The sequence below is a fragment of the Cynocephalus volans genome, chromosome X, assembly GCF_027409185.1.
Source record: "Cynocephalus volans isolate mCynVol1 chromosome X, mCynVol1.pri, whole genome shotgun sequence".
Taxonomy (NCBI): Eukaryota; Metazoa; Chordata; class Mammalia; order Dermoptera; family Cynocephalidae; genus Cynocephalus; species Cynocephalus volans.
Genome location: NC_084478.1, coordinates 31,281,628 through 31,302,248, shown reverse-complemented (window position 1 = coordinate 31,302,248; position 20,621 = coordinate 31,281,628). Strand labels below are relative to the sequence as shown.

General features: G+C 39.2%; 1 protein-coding gene across 2 annotated transcripts in view; it reads right to left on the bottom strand.

Annotated features, from left to right (window-relative positions):
* PHEX (phosphate regulating endopeptidase X-linked) overlaps positions 1 to 20,621 on the bottom strand; it is a 209,821-nt gene that overhangs the window by 35,997 nt on the left and 153,203 nt on the right. For both annotated transcript variants that reach the window (XM_063084023.1, XM_063084024.1), the window contains exon 15: positions 13,903 to 13,961. In XM_063084023.1, the coding sequence (XP_062940093.1) occupies positions 13,903 to 13,961 (59 nt within the window). The remainder of the gene's footprint in view (positions 1 to 13,902; positions 13,962 to 20,621) is intronic.

Here is a 20,621-nt window from a genome sequence, read left to right as displayed (position 1 = left end):
CAAATTTAACTTAAATTTTAAAATATTTTTAGATAAACATAACTTTGGGCAGTATTCAACAAAATTATTAACTGTGGCTGTCTTTAAAGGACGACAATTTTTTAATTTTTTAGTTTAAAAATTTTCTAGATTTTTGGGGGCCGAGCCCGTGGCGCACTTGGTAGAGTGCTGCGCTGGCAGCGCGGCGACGCTCCCGCCGCGGGTTCGGATCCTATATAGGACTGACTGGTGCACTCACTGGCTGAGTGCCGGTCACGAAAAAACGACAAAAAAAAAAAAAAAATTTTTCTAGATTTTCTACAATAAATATGGACTACTTTTGTAATAAGGATAAACAACAATTGATTTTTTAAAGGGATGACAACGGAGATTGTGACCAGCAAGATAAATTAGTGAGATTGTTCCCTGACTTCCTGTCTCCCATTACCATGGCTGTTTTCCAGGTTCCTAATGCTCACCTCACTCTGGCTAACATCCAGGTAGTTCCCAGTGAGTGCCCCACTCACACCTTGTCTCCTTAACCAGACTGACCCTGATAATCATTCTGTCCTTTCTATCACCAGCCCCGCAGCAAACCTGCCCAGTCCACTATGTCTGAAAACAGCATTCAGAAATGCCCTGCAGGTGGCAAATTGCGTCCCTATAGGCATCGGTCCTGGGACTCACCACAGTATAATGGGACTCCCATGAGATTGCAAGGCTTCCCAGATGAGGGCATCTTTGTCCTCTAGTGACACTACCCAGAACTTGGGGGCTGTGGGACCTCCAGATTCCACAACTAGACCAGGACAAGAATATCTTAAAATAGTGGTAACAGGTGTCCCACAATCTTGCTAAGTGTATCATCTGTCAATTTTGCAAACTATCCAAAGTTTGTCCATGACTTAACTTCAACTCATTTAACAAAACTTTTAAAATCTCATTGTAAATTTTGTAAAGTAAAACCTTTTTGGAGAGTATATCTAAATATTCTTTTTAAGGTAGCTGATAGAGTTTGGATGTGTTGTCCCCCCAAAACTCATGCAGTAATTTGATCCCCAATGTGGCAGTGTTGGAAACTGATTGAGTCATGGGGGCAGATCCCTCATGAATGGATTAATGCTCTCCCTAGGTTGGGGGAGTAATGAGTGAGTTCTCGCCCTATCAGTTCCTGCAAGAGCTGGTTGTTTAAGAGACCCTGGCACCTCCTCTCTCTCTCTCTTGCTTCCTCTCACCATGTGATCTGCTTGTACCCACTGGCTGCCATTTTCACCATGAGTAGAAGCAGCCTGAGGCCCGTGCCAGATGCAGCTGTCCCAGAATCGTAAGCCAAATAAGCCTCTTTTCCTTATAAATTACCCAGTCTCAGGTATTTCTGTTACAGCAACACAAAACGGACTAATACAGAAAATTTTATGGTGTCTCTCAAATAATCCCCCTTCTACTCTCACTCCCACTCCTAAAGATCCAAGGAGATCACAGGCTTAGCCAAAGGATCTGCAGGGAGCAGCACTCTTAGAGGAGGCAATAATGAATTGCTCAATGCCACAGTCCTTTTGTATGTGGAATCACCAGGACCTGGGGACCATCCAACCTTCTGACCCTCACCTCCAGGCTGTCCCTACATCCTATAATATCTTGTTTCCATATCAAAACAGAAACAATCCCCACACTATAAAAGAGCAACTTGGGTGAGGGTATGACATAATGATGATTAACATATTTATATAATGCTTTTAATATTTTCAGTGTATCATCTCATGTAATTCTCACCTATCTTTTCCAGTGTTGAACAGTGTAACATAAAGAATAAGAGCATGCTATCAGATAAGCTGGGTTATACTCCCAGTTCTGTAACTTATTAGTGGTGCAGTCTTTGGCAAGTTACTTCACCTCTCTGAACTTCAGTTTCCTCTTCTGTAAAATGGGCCCATAATACCAAGTTTATAGAACTATCATGAAGATTAGAGATAATATACATTAAAGTACGTGGCACATGGCTCAAGAGAAGGATAGGGAGGGCAGCCATCTGAAGGCTTGACTGGACTAGAGGATCTGCTTCCAAGATCACACACTCACATGGTGCTGGTAATAGTCAGGAGGCCTTAGTTCCTTCATATGTGGACTTCTCCAAGCAACTTGTGGTTTTATTTGATCTATTTGAGGTTTTTCAGCACAGTGGGACGGAAGTGTCAGGACACCAAGAGAGACCAACAAAGGCTTCATTGTCCCATCTCACTTGCCTGAGACAATGCTAAGTGCGTTGATAAACCTCTACCTGTTGTCCTTTCTTCTGCCAAAGGTCAGACGTTTCAATGGATTGAGCAGTTCTGGTCCCAGGCGCGGGGCTCACTGAGAGACAGTGGGCGGCCACAGGGAGTTTCCCAGCCTGAACCAGTCTTTGTGGGGACAACTGACTGTCCTAGGAGGGGAGGGTGTTCTGGCCACTCTTTGCATCTGCCTTTGGGAACCTTGGTGACATCAGTTACAGCAGCTCCCTTACCTCATTTGGGACACTCACTAGTGGCCTCTTGTCTTGGGGCACCCACAGCCCCAATGTGGTGGTTGGCTTCCATCCAAGAGAGCAAGGCGAAAGCCACAAATCTTTTATGACCTAGCTTCAGAAGTCATACTCCATCATCTCCACAGTATCCTGTTGGTTACAGAGGTAAGTCTTATTCATTGTGGGAGGGGACTACACAGGGGCGTGGATATCAGGAAGTGAGAATCATTGGGGTCTCTTTAAACATGAAATGAATAAGTGGAAAAAATTACTAGGAACTGCTCTGTCAGGATCTCTTCTAGATAATGATAAATTTGGCTTAGGTGACCACTCGTTTCCTTCCAGCTCTAGAACTATGGAAGACTATTGCCAAATTCTAGATGTTAGCCTTACTTCTCCATGTCCCCAAATGCAGCATCAAGTGGATTCAAGGATTTAATTAATTTCATTAATTTCATTAAACTCCAGTAGAAGCCACAGGTGAATATTTCCTAACTTGGCTTCCAATTTATGTTTTCGGGCAGAGCCGGTGAAGTATAAGAAATTCTCCCAGTTTAAAACACAGTTATTTCCTTAACAGCAAAACAAATCCATGTTTGATTTCAGGATTAATTCTATAATTTGATGCCAGCATAAGCCCAGCCTCTGGACAAAGGCTTATCTTCTTTAGCAGAATATCTGTGATTAAACTGGAGCAACCAAATCCCTTATGTATAAAAGGAAGGATAATAAAATCATTGGTTTTAGCCCTTAGGCCATGCTTGTTTTCAAGCCAATATTTTATTTGCTTAAAACAATTCTTTAATATGATTTGAGATATATGAAGATAAAACTAATACTGAAATGAGGTATTTTGCAAATACACATTGATATTAAATACATGGAAAGAATTTTATTCTAAAAACCAATTCATGTTAGTAGAAACGAAAACCAAATATGAGCTGTTTGTTCTTCCCACCACAACCACTACCTGATTAGATCCAAAGAACTATGGAAACTGGGTCAGAACATTTCTCAATGCTCCCTGGGAACATCATCACAGTGTCCTACTCCAGGGCACGGCAAACTATGTCCCATGGGCCAATCCAGCCTGCCGCCCAGCTTATAAAGTTTTACTGGAACACAGCCATATTCATTCGCTTATGAATTGTCTGTGGCTGCAATTACAGAGTTGAGAAGTTGCAACAGAGACAGTATGGCTTGCTGTGCCGAAAATATTCACTATCTGGTAATTTACAAAGAAAGTTTGTCAATCCCTGGTCTATACCTCTGAAGAACTGGCCTGAGGCAACCTGTTATTAGCCCAAAATGTCTATGCATACTATAGGTTCTAAACACTTTTATGGGAAAAGGGGGAGGGTGTTACTCTTTATATTGAGGTATTAATTAGACCCAGTAAAGGCAGTATAACACAATGAGTTTTTACACATGTATCACCTGTGCAACCACCTCCCAGATCAAGACATAGGGAGTTTCCCATGCCCCCTCCCAGTCACTACTCTCAACCAAGGTAGCCATTATTTTAACTTCTTTGGCATAGATTGGTTTGCCTGTTCCTGAGCTTTATACTCACAGAAGGGAACGGTATGTACTCTCTTGCCTGGCTTCTTTCCCTCAGCAGTAAGTCAGTGGCACCCATACATATTGTAGTGTGGAGCAGTCTCTTTCATCACTGTGGAACATTCGACTGTATGAATATACCCCAATTTATTTACCTCTTCTTCTGTTGATAAACATTATGTTCTTTCCAGGTTTTTGCTATTATGAATAAAGCTGCTATGAACATCCTTGTACTCATACATGCCTTTTGGTGGGCACAGAAATCCTTCCATTAGGAGTGGAATTTCTGAGTTATAGGAGTTATCAACAAACTGCCAGACACTTTTTCCAAAACTGATTGTACTTTTTTAATGTACAAAAATATTGTTTTAGTTTACAAAATCTCCTGAGAGCAAAGTTCAAGATATTTCCCCTCGGCAGTCTTCATATTCTGCTGTTTCTCCTGTGACACATGGGCTATCCCAGGGATTCCTGGCATGCCAGGTTTAGATATACAAGCCCTGACCTAGGAAATGTGCAGGCCCTTTACAAATTTATCTTGTTAAATCCTCCCCCAAACCTCCATGGGCTAGGTAACCTCACCACGTAGCGGACAGAACAATAAAGGTGAGGAAGGATAAACACCTCGACCAAGGCCCTACAACTAGATCCGTGGCATTCAAGGTCTCCCATTGAGGTTCTCACTGGTTAGCTTAGTTGGTTAGAGCGCAGCGTTGTAACACCAAGGTCACCATTTGGATCCCCGTGCAGGAAGAAAGTGAACAGCAGGGAGATGAGTTCTACAGTCATCACAAAGTTGGGCACTGGTAATCTCAGCTCCTCATTTTCCTCTTTAACCACCTTATTAATTCAAATATAATTAAATTCTCCAACAGTGACTGAGTATAACTGCTTATATGGCAGATTTAAGTCACTAAAATTTCACACTACACTCCATGTCTGAAGACATTGCTACCCAGCTTAATAAGGGTAGAAAAATAAGAAGTTATAACCACCCTGCAAAAATCTAACACTGAAAGATGGCCACAAATCATAGGGTCTCATTCAAAGGTATGGATTTGGGGGCAGGGGAATCCTACAGGTTTTTCTGTTTCATACTCAAGTCTCTACTGCATGCAGAAGCAGATTTAAGTGGCATAAATCAGAAAATGATAATGGGAACTGAATGAAATTCTCATAAATCATGTTACTAAATATAGTTACATCTTAGATGTGAAACTCCATTAAACAGATGGCCGCATGCTGTCAGAATCAGCCCCTAATCAATAAAGATGTTCATTTTAGAAAATCACCTCAATTTTACACTTCTTCTGTGAAGCAAAAAGAAGGCAGCTGGGGGTAGCGGGAGTCCCAGGAAACTCAGTGGGGAAATACGTAAGAAGAAACTCCACCTGTCTTAATTTGTAGTCCACAAAATCAGAAAGGAGAGAGAGAAAAAAGTCACCCAAAGGATTCCCTGTCATCTTGCTTGGGAATGAAATTTACAATGAGAGCAAGCACTGGTCATTAGGAAAATAGAAACAGCTTGAATCTCTTAATTAAAACACTGCTTCAAATTGTTCATTTTAAAACCCCTCTGCCCGTGAGCTTTCAAGAAACCACTGGGTTACCCTGAAATGGCTTCTTCCCCAGTAAACCTCCAATAGGATCAGCTCTTCCCAAGGAAAAAAGGACCGAGCAGGGGTGAACCCTGGAGGTGGAACTATTATTAGACACACTTAAGTCCCTGAAGGAGCAGTAAGCCTTCACTGACATTTGAAAGTGAGTGTGGAAACACTGGCGAAGAGACTATCTCATCGCCTTTTCTTGCATAAGAGCTGATCTATTACATTCACTGGACTGGTAAAAATTAAGCGTACCAATGCCAAGAGTTAATGAAAGTGAGGAACACTGAAGACAATTCTGTACTTTGGAACACCCACTGTGGAAAACATTTGCTGTTATCTGGTAAAGCTGAGTATTTGCATACTCTACCACCCAGTAATTCCACTCCTAGGTGTATACCCCAAGACACTTGCTTCAGGAGACATACAGAAGAATACTCAGAGCAGCACTGTTTATAAGAGAAAAACTGGGAGGGCAGTACCCCCAATAATCTGGGAGTACAATCATGCAGTGGAATATTATACAGCAGTGAAAATAAAAAACCTTACTGCCCTATGCTACGTGGATGAATCTTAGAAATGTGTTGAGTAAAATACACAGTTGCTTAAGATTGTATATGGTATGATACCATTTTTATTATGCTAAAAAAAAGTAAAACAATATATTGTTTAGAGATACCTACATAAAGGGTTAAAAGTTTCTTTGAAAGAACAAGAAAATGATAAAGAAAAATCAGAATAGTGGTTACCTCCATGGCAAAGGAGAGGGATGGGATGGGGAGAGCCCCAGCAGCTGCAGTGATACTGGTGACGTTCTGGTTCCTGGTTGGGTGATGAGTTCATAGGCACCTATTGATTTCACTATGTTTTCTTATATACTTTCTAACAATATGTGCCAGCATGTTACGTACATTCTTTTGCGTGTACCAAATATTACATAAAAAATTTTCTTTTAAAATAAATAATATAAACAATTCTCTATTGCCCATTAGAATATTTTAAATAGCATTATAATAAATAATATACTAAAATACATATTACTATAAATATTAGTTATAATTAGTATCTCAAATATCATAAGTTCCCATGTAACACGTGCAGCTTAGTTCTCGACTTAGAGCTTAGGACCTTAAGAAGGCAATGGTATTTTCATGATAATGAATATTTATGTAGTAAGGAGTGACATTCAAAATATTTAACAACTTTTTTGATTATATACATAAATGCAGAAATCAAAAATACCATCATCTGCTTGTTTTTCTACTGTTCATTACTCTCTCAGACCAAAGTCCTGCAGAGACTTCCATTCCCAATAGTGGCCACACAAGGGCAACTCTAAGAAGATGTGCCCTCTCGTAGTGAGCAGCCACAGCCTTCCAGCTGTCCCCTCTGGCCAAGGAGTCCTGCAGGGACAAGGGCCAGCATGGAGGACCTATGGCAGGCAGATGCCTCACTGAGAAGTTGGCTTCTGAGTAAAGATTTGAAGGAAACAGGAGCGTAAACCATGCAGGTCACTTGGGGATATTTTTCAAGGCAAAGAGAACCCCAAGTATAAATACCCTAAGGGAAGAGTGTGTCAGCCGTGCTCTAGGGACATGAAGGAGGCCAGTGTGGCTGGGACAGAGGGAGCGAGAGGGAAAGTAGGAGGAGGTAAAGGCAGAGAGATATCAGGCCTCTAGGCCATTGTAAGTAATTTGGCTTACTCTGAGTGGGATGGGATGCTGATAAAAGGTTTTGAGCACAGGAGTGACATGATATGATTATAAAACATCTTAAAATGGCTGTGATATTCTATTTAGAATAGACTGAAGGGGAATAAGGATGGACACAGCAAGGCCAGTGAGGCCATTACTTAATCCAGGTGGGAGATTGTGGTGGCATGAACAGGGATGATGAGTCTTGCAAATTCCACTCTCTGCATTCAACAGTGTAGAAATGTGATTGAAACCATGAGATTAGATGTTATCATCACACAGAAGCAGCAAAGATGGAGAAAGGAGAAAAGAAGAGGCTTGAAGACCACCTCGGGCATGCCACCATTAAGAGGTAGGGAAGATAAGGTGAAACCAGCAAGGGTTTGAGCAGGAGCAGCCCACCCACCCCACAAGAGGTCACCACCAACCTGAATTTGGTGTTTGTCATTCTCGTGAATGTCTTTATACTTTTACTGCAAATGAATGTACCTCTAAACAATCTATAGAATTGTTCCGCATGGTTTTCAACTTTATTTACATGGTATCATACTCTATATAATTTCCCAAGTTGTGTTTTCCACACAACCTAATATTTGTAAAATTCAACCTTATTAATACATGTCACTCTAGGTCACTCGTTTTTCACTGCTGTATGATATTCCTTTGTGTGAATATGTCATGTTTGATTGATTTCATCATGGAGGGACATGTAGGTTATTTCCCTTTTTTGGCTACTATAAACAGTGCTGCTATGAGCATTCTCACATGGGCCTCCTTATGCTTTGTGCAAGAGTTCTCTAAGGCAGCTGTTCTCAAAGTTTGGCATATACTAGAATCACCCGGAGGTCTTACTAAAATTGATTTTGAAGCCCCACAACCAAAACTTGTGATCAATAGGTCTAAGGACCAGAGAATTAACATTTCCTTTTTTTGTGTCTGTGTTGTTTTATTTTTTAAATAAATCTTATGTGTATATTTGATATACCACATGATGTTATATGATATATATATATACACACAGTAAAATGGTTACTATGTTAGAACAAATTAAAATGTCCATCATCTCACATAGTTACCCATTTTCCCCCTATAGCAAGAGCAGCTATAATCTACTCATTTAGCAAAAATCCTGAATACAATACACTATTACTAACTGTAATCCTCATGTATGTTAGATCTTTCAGCTTGTTCATCCTACATATTTGCTACTTTGTATACTTTGACCTACATCTTCCCATTTCCTCCCCCACACCCAACCTGGTAACCACTGTTTTATTCTCTGTCTCTGTATATTTGACTTTTTCTTTTTTAACAAGTTCCCCCATGATGCTGTTGCTGCTGGTCCAAGGACCACACTCTGAGAATCACAGCACCAGGCTCATGCCAAGTGTGCAAATAATGGTCACAGGTATGTATGCACATCTTCAGCTTTTCTAGATATTGTCAAGCTGCCTTGCAAAGTGGATAAACCAATTTACATTTCCACCAGCAGTATGTGTCCTTATTGCCAATGCTGGGTGCTGTCAGACTTTTAATTTATGCCAATCTCATCTTTAAGGGAGCCCCAATCAGACTAAAATCAGGCTTTTCATCAGAAACCCTAAAAGCCAGAAAAGAATGGGATGATATATTCAAAATATTAAAAGTCAAAGATTGCCAGCCAAGAATACTTTATCCAGCAAGGCTATCCTTCAAAAATGAAGGATAAATAGTATATTTCTCAGACAAACAAAAACAGCCAGAGTTCACTACCACACAACCAGCCTTACAAGAAATTCTCAAGGCAGTACTGGGTTTGGCACCTGAAAAACAATCACCACTGCCATAAATACTCAAGAAAAAGCAAAACCCACTAGTAAAATAAAAATGCTAACAATAAAGAGAAAAAAAAGTTAATCTACCACTCCAAGAAAGCAACAAATACAAAAGACAAAAAGTAAGTCAGAAAGATAAGAACAAAAGATACTTAAGACGTCCAGACAAAAATCAATAAAATGCTAGGAGTAAATCAACACCTTTCAATAACAACTCTTAATATAAAAGGATTAAACTCCCCACTCAAAATACACAGACTGACTGACTGGATTAAAAAGGTGGACCCAACCATATGCTGCCTTCAAGAGATTCACCTCACCTGTAGAGTGAAAGGATAGAAAAAGATATACCATGCAAATAGAAATGAAAAACGAGCTGGAGTAGCTATTCTTATATCAGATAAAATAGACTTTAAAGCAAAAACCAGAAAAAGAGATAAAGAAGACGACTATATAATGATAAAAGGGTTTATCCATCAAGAAGACATAAGAATCATAAATATATGCGCACCCAACATCGGAACAGCCAGATTTATAAAGCAAACACTATTAGTGTCTATCTTATACTTTAGGTCTAATACGATAATAGCAGGGGACCTGAACACCCCACGCTCAATATTGGACAGATCATCTAGGCAAAGAATCGGCAGAGAAACACAAGATGTAAACAACACTTCAGACCAACTGGACTTGGCAGATATCTACAGAACACTCCATCCAATGACCTCAGAATATTCATTCATCTCTTCAGCACATGGAACATTCTCCAGGATAGATCACATGTTATATCACAAATCAAGTCTAAACAAATTTAAAATAATTGGAATTATTCTATGTATTTTTTCAGATCACAATGGATGAAAATTAGAAATCAATAACAAACAAAACTCTGGAAACTATACAAACACATGGAAATTAAACAGCATTCTAGTTAATAACATATGAATCCAAGAAGAAATTAAACAGGAAATCAAAAAATCTATTGAAACAAATGAAAATAATGATACATCATACCAAAACCTGTGGAATACTGCAAAAGCAGTACTAAGAGGGAAATTTATAACAATAAATGCTTACATCAGAAGAATGGAAAGATGGCAAGTAAACAACCTAACACTTCACCTTAAAGAACTATAAAACAAGAACAATCCAAACCCAAAATTTAGCAGATGGAAAGAAATCATTAAGATCAGAGCAGAACTTAATGAAATAGAAACGTAAAAGCTATACAAAAGATCAATGAATCAAAAAGTTGTGTTTTTTTTACAAGATAAATAAAATTGACAAACTATTAGCAAGGTTAACTAAAAAACGAAGAGAGAAGACCCAAATAACAAAAATTAGAAGTGAAAAGGTGATATTAAAATAGATACCTCAGAAATACAAGAAATCATTAGAGACTATGGAAACAACTATATGCCAACAAATTTGAATATCTGGAGGAAATGGATAAATTTCTGGACACATACAAACTACCAAAACTGAGCCAAGAAGACACAAAAAATCTGAACAGACCAATTACAATAAAAGAGATTGAAGCTGTTATCAGAAGGCTCCCAACAAAGAAAAGCCCAGGACCAGATGGGTTCACTGCAGAATTCTACCAAACTTTCAAAGAGGAATTGATACTAGTTCTCTACAAACTATTCCAAAAGGTTGAAACAGAGGCCATTCTCCCAAACTCATTCTATGAGGCAAACATCACCCTGATAACAAAACCAGACAAAGATACAACAAAAAAAGAAAACTGCAGGCCAGTATCCTTGATGAATACAGATGCATAAATCTTCAATAAAATACTAGCTAACAGAATACAGCAACACATACACAAAATTATACACCATGATCAAGTGGGATTCATCCCAGAGATGCAAGGTTGGTTCGACCTATGCAAATCAGTAAATGTGATACACCACATCAATTAAATCAAAGACCATATAATCATCTCTATAGATGCTGAAAAAGCATTTGACAAAATTCAACATTTATTCGTGATAAAGACTCTCTACAAGTTAGGTACAAATAGAAAGTATCTCAACATTATTAAAGCCATATATGATAAGTCCACTGCCAATATCATCCTGAACAGGGAAAAGCTTTCAGCTTAAGAACAGGCACTAGACAATGATTCCCAATCTCACCAATCCTATTCACCATAGTGTTGGAAGTACTAGCCAGAGCAATCAGAGAAGAGAAGGAAATAAAGGGCATCCAGATTGGAAAAGATGAAGTCAAACTCTCCCTGTTTGCTGATGATATCCTATATATTGAACAGCCTAAAGCCTCTACCAAGAAAACTCTTAGAGTTGATAAATGATTTCAGCAAAGTTGCAGTTTACAAAATCAGCAAGCAAAAATCAGTAGCATTTCTATACTCCAACAGTGAACATGCATAAAAAGAAATCAAGAAAGCTAGCCCATTTACAATAGCCACCAAAAAAATGAAATACTTAGGAATAAAGTTAACCAAGGATGTGAAAAATCTCTATGTAGATAACTAAAAACCACTGTTCAGAGAAATTGAAGAGGACACAAGAAGATGGAAAGATATCCCATGCTCCTGGATTGGAAGAATTAACACTGTGAAAATGTCCATACTACCCAAAGTGATCTAAAAATTCAATGCAATTCCCTTCAAAATTCCAATGACATTTCTCTCTGAAATGGAAAAAAACTATCCTAACATTTATATGGAATAACAAAAGACCACGAATAGCCAAAGCAATTCTGAGCAAAAAAATAAAGCTGGAGGCATAACACTACCTGACTTTAAACTATACTACAAAGCTATAATAACCCAAATAGCATGGTACTGGCATAAAAACAAACACACGGACCAATGGAAAAGAATAGAGAATCCAGAAATCAACCCATACACCTACAGCCACCTATCTTTGACAAAGGCACCAAGTCTACACACTGGGGAAAAGACTGTCTCTTCAGCAAATGGTGCTGGGAAAACTGGATATCCATATGCAGGAGAATGAAACAAGACCCATACCTCTCACCATATACCAAAATCAACTCAAAATGGACTAAATTAAATATACACCCTGAAACAATAAAACTCCTTAATGAAAATATAGGGGAAACACTCCAGGAAGTCGGAGTGGGTACAGACTTCATGAATATGACGCCAAAAGCACGGGCAACCAAAGGAAAAATAAACAAATGGGATTATATCAAACTACAAAGCTTCTGCACAGCCAAAGAAACAATTGACAGAGTTAAAAGACAACCAGAGTGGGAGGAAATATTTGCAAAATATACATCTGAAAAAGGATTAATATCCAGAATATACAAGGAACTCAAACAACTTTACAGCAAAAAAACAAGTAACCCAATTAAAAAATAGGCAAAGGAGCTAAATAGGCATTTCTCAAAGGAAGATATACGAATGGCCAACAGACACATGAAAAAATGCTCAACATCACTCAGCATTTGGGAAATGCAATCAAAACCATACAGAGATGCCATCTCCCCCCAGTTAGGATGGATAATATCCAAAAGACTGTGAATGATAAATGCTGGCAAGGTTGCAGAGAAAAAGGTACTCTCATACCTTGTTGGTGGGACTGGAAAATGGTGCAGCCTCTATGGAAAATGGTAGGGAGGTTCATCAAACAATTAGAGATAGATCTACCATACGACCCAGTCATTGCACTGCTGGGAATATTCCTAGAGGAATGGAAATCGTCCTGCCAAAGGAATACCTGTTCTCCAATGTTTATTGCAGCACTCTTTACAGTAGCTAAGAGTTGGAACCAGCCCAAATGTCCATCATCAAATAAATGGATAAGGAAACTTTGGTATATCTATACAATGGAATACTACTCTGCTATAAAAAAGAATGAAATCCACAGCAACATGGATGGACTTAGAAAAAATTATATTAGGGCCGACCCCGTGGCGCACTCGGGAGAGTGCGGCGCTGTGAGCAGCGCTCCCGCCGCGGGTTTGGATCCTATATAAGGATGGCCGGTGCGCTCACTGGCTGAGCGCGGTGCCGCCGGTCACAAAAATGACAAAAAAAGAAAAAAAAGAAAAATTATATTAAGTTAAATAAGGCAGGCACAGAAAGAGAAATACCACATGTTCTCACTTATTTGTGGGAACTAAAAATAAATAAATAAATACACAAACAAATGGGGGGGTGGGGAAGAAGATACAATAATCACAATTCCTTGAACTTGTTAAGACAAGTGAACAGATATGGTATTGATGGGGGAGGGGGGAGAAGAGGGAGGAGGGAAAATCGGTAAAGGGACATGAAAATCAACTACATTGTATATTGATAAAATTAAATAAATAAATAAATAAATAAATAAATAAATAAAAATCAATGGTGACATACGGCTTTTTTTTTTTTATTCTTTTATTTATTTTGTGTGTGTGTGTGTGTGCTTCATATCCAGTTTTCTACCATTTTGTATAAACATTGCTTCTCTGTTTCCTCCTTGGATAATTTTTTTTAATGACATTTTATTTCTTCTTTATTTTTTTTTTTTAGTGGTTATGAATATTCATGGAGTACAAAGCTGACCATCACCACTTTTTGAAAAAACTAAAAACTTGAAGAGAGTGAGGAAAATTGGTATATGGGTAGGAAAACAAAGTTTCTTTGCCAACATACCTGGTCACTTCTAGGGGGAAATAAGGAATGCCCTACCCATCATCATAGTCATGGGAAAGTTCCTTCCATTTTGTACCAAGTGAACAAGGAGACAAGAAGTCAAGTCATTACTCACGGATCTGGTTGGTGGATGCACTGTAGAAGGCATTCACAGTCGTTGGATTTGTGAACCACCTGTAGAAAGAGAAATAAATGCCACAGAGTGATCATCCTTATCCAGGCAGGAGAGTAGCAAAGACAACCACGGTTTGTCTGGACTTATTAGAAGATAACCATGGAAGAATGGGGATGTTGGGTGCAAGGGGAAATTACAGCCTCAGCTTAAGGCAGTAGCTCTTCTCAATGAACAATCTTATCCTCAATCGCACATGCTTCAACAAGAATACATCAACATTGCTGGCTACTCACCTTTACCAACAGAACAGAAAAAAAGTCAGCACAAGTGCTTCTGAAAAAGCTTTAATGAGAAACTCTGAAATCTAAAAGGCTCTCCCTGCAGATGGAAACACAGCAACAAGCTGATGTTCCCTAGACCCTGTTCCAATGAACCCATGGGACAGCTGCGTGTCTATGCTCTGACCTGTCCAATAAAAAGTGTTGGATAGGTGACAACAGAAAGGTCCATTTAAAGAAAGATGAATAAAGTATAACCATGCTACCCAGAGGGTCTGCCTGCTCCAGTGCAGTTTACTGATTTAAGCCTGAAAAGATTTAACAACTGGTCCTGCCTCTATCACTAACTAGCTGAGTGTTGCAATAATCCCCTACCTTCCTGAGGTTCGCTTTTAGCTATACAGTTAAGGTATTGCATTAGTAGATCTTGGGGGTCCCTTCCAGCTATAAAGAGTCTATATCTCCATCTTAAATACACAGTAGGTTACTTAGATCAGTAGTTGGCACATTTTTTTCTGTAAAGAGTCAGATTGTAAATGTTTTAGGCTTTACAGGCAGAGGCAAAATCAACAATATTATTTACATACTTAAGAGCAAATTTTCCACAAATTTTTATTGACGAAATTCAAAATATAAAAGTAATAAGTACAATTTTTTGTAACACAGGCCTATTAATGAGAAGAATAGAATGCTTCTGGGGTGGGATAACATTTTGCTTAATTGGGGTTCAAAGTTAGTGCTTCCCATCATCAAACCAACTGTAAACACTTATCTCTAAAAATCATTCTTAGCTCACAGGCTTTATAAAAACAGACAGCAGGTAAGATTCAGCCCACAGGCTGTAGTTTGCCAACCCCTGACTTAGATGGTTGTGAGTTTCACTCACTGCTTTTATGATTAAAACCAAACAATTCGTCTTAAGCTAAATTGCTCAAAAAATGAGCTTGTATAAATCCCTTTTCAGAATAATCATTTTACTCATTTATGTCTAATAAAATGTCAAGCTAATAATTTATATTAGGCTAATATGAAACTGGTAGGAAACTCAGCTTTTGATTCTAGTTGGTCCACTCATACCTTCTCCCCACCTACAAAGAATGCTATGAATATGTCATTCTATTGTCATTATTATTATTAGCTAATATTCCTTTAGCACTTACTGTGTCTTAAGTGCTTTCTATTCATAGGTTTTTCTCCCCATAGCAACTAGAGGAATTATTAGCCCATTTCACAGATGGGTACAATGAGACTTAGAATCATTATATACTTGCACAAGGTCTGGTCTGTCTGACTTCAAACCAGTTTGCTTAAGCAGTATATTATACTGCAGATGTTACTGGAAATCAAGAGTGCTGCCTCTCTTGTCAAAACTGAAACCTAGACTTATTTCTATAAAACACATATACTTTTCCTTCAGAAAAAGGGTTAGTATTCAGGGTTAGTATTTCAATTAAGCCCCAGTGTTTTATGCAAAATTGCTGGCTGGCCTACCTTCCTGAGGAAACAGGTGGAAGGGAAAGCACTTTTATTGACCTAACATCAATACCTGTAGCAGGTAGAATTATGGCCATATCCTAATCCCTGCATCCTGTGAATATGTTACATTACATAGCAGAAAAGACTTTGAAGATGTAATTAAAGTTAAGGAACTTAAAATTGGGAGATTATCCTAGATTATCTAGGTAGGCCCAATCTAATCACATGACCTCTTAAAAGAAGACAACCTTCTTTGGCTGGAATCAGAGAGGTGCAATAGAGATACTGCAGAACAGGAAGTCAGGGGGACTCTATAGGTGAGAAGGATTTGACATTGTTGCTGGTTCTAAGGTGTAGTGGCCATGTGCAAGAACCAGAGAAAAGGTCCTCAAGAGCAAAGAGTAGCTCCCAGGCGACAGCCAGCAAGGTATTAAGGACCTCAGTCCCACAACCATAAACAACTGGATTCTGCCGAGAACCTGAATGAGTTTCAAAGGGGATTCTTCCCAGAGCCTCCTGATAAGATCCCAGACAGCTGACACCTTGATTTCAGCCTTATGAAACCCAAAGCAGAGAAGCCATACAAGCCAACCCAGACTTCTGACCTACAGAACTGTGAGATAACACATTTGTGTTATTGTAAGTTGCTACAGTTGTGGTAATTTGTTACAGTAGCAATAGGAAACTAATACACTACCCAAAAAACCCAGAATTTGTAGGTCTAGAGAGGAGAATCGAGGTGCCTCTCAATTTGGCTTCTAAATAACATCGGACTCAATCATAATATATACAAAAGATAATGCGTATACCTAGAGCTTGTCCCTTCTCTCCCCATCTCCCAACTCCCCTCCCTTTAGCAAAGAATAAACTTTCAAAACATCAGGGTAAAAGCCATGCAGGGAAAATATTCCTAACAGCTGATAGACCAAGGTGGAAAAAACAAAGAAATCAAACAACCAATCCCTGAAACTAGACCCTTATGTGGCTTCGGAAGCTTCAGCAAGAATAAATAAATATCTTATTTCAGACACATGACCTCACCATTCCTGACTTCCCAGAGCTCTTGTTGACTCTAGGGCACATTTGGGGCCTTAATTATACCAAGAGTTGACATTAAGCAGCTGCACCAGTAGATCCTATCAGTTGCTGATGCTATTATTTTTCCTGCTTGTTCAGTGCCCATGCCAAATCAACTATTAACATTTTATATATCTCCCTTATTATATCCAAGTTTATTATATATTTGGTTATAATATTCTCTAATGCAAGGCTACCTGTGCTACTTTTAATATGTGTTTACAAATTATTTTTACACTCCTCCCATTAAGAGATCGAGTCTAAATTCCTCTCCTCTTGATTATGGGCTAGCCTTAGTGACTCGCTTCTAAAGAATAAAATGCAGTGGAAATGACACTATGTGACTTCCAAGGCCAGGCAATTAAAGACAATACAACCTCCCCCTGGTACATGCAAGCGTGCTCTTCCTCCCTTCCTCTCTCCTTCTTTCTCAGGAAACTTGCTCTTTGAAGTTTCTTTACCAATTGCTGAAACAGAGTAAGGCTAGGCCTGTGAACCAAACTGACTCCATTTTCCCTGTAGAGCTCACTGTTACTTTTCCACTCCTCAGTCATGAGACCCCCAGGGTAAATGATTACCCCATGGGCTGACCTGACAAAACAGACTGAGATAGGAGAGAAAACAGATATTTACTGAGTTGCAAAACCCCTCCCCAAGGCTTGTTTACCATAATTGTAAAAGTTACAGGTTAATAAGACCCCTTTAAGGCATTCCCACCTGTGCACAAAGCATCAAGGTGACTGCTACAGTGACTCTCCTGGAGTGACAATGATGAATACCACTGCTGTCTTGGACCTACTGAGCATACACCCATGACACAACCAGGAAGAACAGAATGGACCAGCTCCAGTGACACTGGCCTGTACCCGCTAACTCCTTTCCCTATAAAAGACCCTGAACACCTCCCCTTGCGGGGCTAGCTTTACTGTTGCTAACACCCTTATGCATAAGTCTATCTCCTCTTTTAATAAAGCATAGCTTGCATTACTGTTGGGTACATTATTCATTTCTATTACTTTGGAATCCGAGAGCCTAATTTAATCACTGGCAAAAATTGGAAAGCTTTGGGCACCAGAGAAGACTCTAGCTGCAAGAGGCAAGTGGCCACTGGGACTATTTTGCTCCCATGTCTCTGCTGCTGGTAGATCTCTCCTGGAGTCCCTGGCCTAAATTCTGACAAGGCAATGCTTTATTCTATACCTTTCTCTGATTTTCTGAGCCCTCTTCTGCTGTTTGGTTGGATTGTATCCACTACTATGTAGGTGCGCCCTGGAGGGCTCCTGGCTATGCTTTGTTTCTGATTTTCTGAGCCCTCTTTTGTTCTGTATAGGTGCACCCTGGAGGGCTCCTGGCCATGTTTTGTTTCTCTGATTTAAATCGAGTTGGTACTTTTCTTCTTTATGCTGAAAACAGTGGGGAGAACTGCTTTTATCAATTACTGTTAATAGAATATGTTGGCCCCACCGATTGGGACTAGGCTAAACTGGACCCCACTGCTCCTCTTTTCTCTTTGTTTGTTTGCTTGGTTAGACATTTAGTTGAGTACTGGTAATCTGAATAAACCTTCCAATCCTTGCATCAACTTTTGGACTTTCAGGTCATTTGTTTAATGTGAGAGGGCAAGCCGAGCCTGTCCTGTTGGTAACATTGCCATGCTGTAAAAATGCCCAATATACCTGGAGAGGCTGAAGCAGGGAACCCTGAGCATTTTCTGAGTGTTAAGCCTGACCCCTTCCGCTTGAGAAACTGTTTTAGAAATTTTATGCTTGGCAGTCTTAATCGCGAATTTTGGCTTCTGTAACCCAGCTTGCTGCCCCCCCCACACACACACCTGTGTGTTAATGAAAGGTAGCAGTGGTTTTGCACTGCCATAAGGACCGAATGCAAAGTAGGCTCCAGAACTGACCAGTGAGCTATGTCTCATAGCCAACCAATCTGAACTAACAGACTTACATCCCTTGTTTGCATAAGAGGACCTAAATGAGAACTTCGGCAGGAAGTTTTTGGTGGTATAAGGTGGGCCCTTTCCCTCATTCTGGGAGACAGGAGCCTAATGCTTGTACTCTCCTTGCTTGAAAGCAATGAAGTGCTGTAACACCAAAAAGAGTTGTAAACACCAAAAAAAGTTGTCAGCTATTAAAAGAGCTATAAAACCAACGTTGGTCTTGGATTCCTATTTGCAAGTGCCTCACAACAAGGCCATATGTAGGTGTCCCAGCCAACAGCCAGCATCCACCACTGGACACTGAGAGAGGCAGCCTTGCATGTGACTCCAGCCCCAGTCTCTGACTGTAACTATATGAAAGACCATGAGCAAGAGCCATGCAACTGAACCTAGTGACCCCCAGAACCACGAGAGAGAAAAATAAATAATTATTGTTGCTTTAACTCTCTAAATTTGGGGGTGGTTTGTCATGCAGCAATAGATAACTAGAACACTGAAAAGTTGGCTGTCCACAGACTAAGTCCTACCCAACAGGCTGAATTTTCCCAGAAAACTGTTTTGTTTGTGCAACACAATGGTTTAAAAAATTACTGAATTGGAATTCCTTTAAGTAGAGCGTGCAATAACTAGCTCTCCACAGTCCCCACCACCCCTATTGTTTACACCTGTCTGGGTCAGCCATTTGTTAACTGACTGGGCCCTCAAGGCATTTGAGTTTGCACAACTTATCTCCTAGCAAGATTTTAAGTTCCTTATGTGCTAAGACTACTGTCCAAATGGTATGTGCTAAGCAGATCACTAAATCTATTAAAATAAATTTATTGCTATGTATACATCTACTTGGATAAACAAAGAGTATCATTCAAGTGCTTTAAGCTCTTCTTACTATGTCTTCAGGGTGCTCCTGCAGTCTATGTTTGGGGAAGAATTTAGTGGATAATGTAGGGAGAATTTGCACATAAATTTCAAATCCCAAAATACATGGGGATGAAATTATACCAGACATCGGGATTCATAAAAGGAATGTAATACTGAAATATAATCTGAAGGAAAGGACATTGGTACCCCAATTTCTTTGAATCATATAAAATAGTATACATCAGGCTAAAGTTTTACATTTTTCTTATCAATTTTTAAAGATCGTCTAGGGAATATGGAATGAAAAAACCATAGTTTATTTATTGCTTTCTTACTAATATCCTGCAGATTATATCATTTCCATTCCATGCTACTGATAATGCTTTTGCAAAAAAAAATGCTGGATGGGACCATAATTTCTACAGACATTTGATTTATTTTTACATATTTTTCAAAAGATAGAGAAAGAGAATCTAGACATGTTTGGTCACAGTAGAATGAGAATGAGTTAATAGGGAAGCTGGCTTAAAATCATTTCTGTCAAAGAAGGGGATCCTGAGGGAAAGAAATTACTTTTGACTCAAGCTGAGCAGTAAAGTAAATCCTCTATTTTTAAGCAAACTGATGAAGTGAAATTCTGAGAAACAACCCTTAAATATGTACCTACAGCGATGACCACCCAATTAATTTCATTTTTGCTGACATTTCCCATTGCCTTAGAAACTTCTTAATGCACATTAGTGCAGCCAAAATGGTTTCCATGAGAATGAAAGATAAAGGGTATTTATCTCCTATACCCACAAAGAAGCAAAATGTTGTTTCAGGCTTTGTGGAAATATAATCATGATGTGCTGTTCAAAGTAAACTGCTGTAGTGGAGGTACTCCAGAATCATCCCCACTTGATTGACTCATGAATTTTCAGATCTGAAAGATGACAATTAAAGCCAATGGGTATCATATGAAGCTAAAATTCCCTACAAAATTCTGTACAATGTCTGAAAAGAACTAGCCAGACATTTTCTAAAAAGAAAGAAAAACAAAGAAAGAGAAAGAAATTGACTGTCATATCACTTTACCATGAATG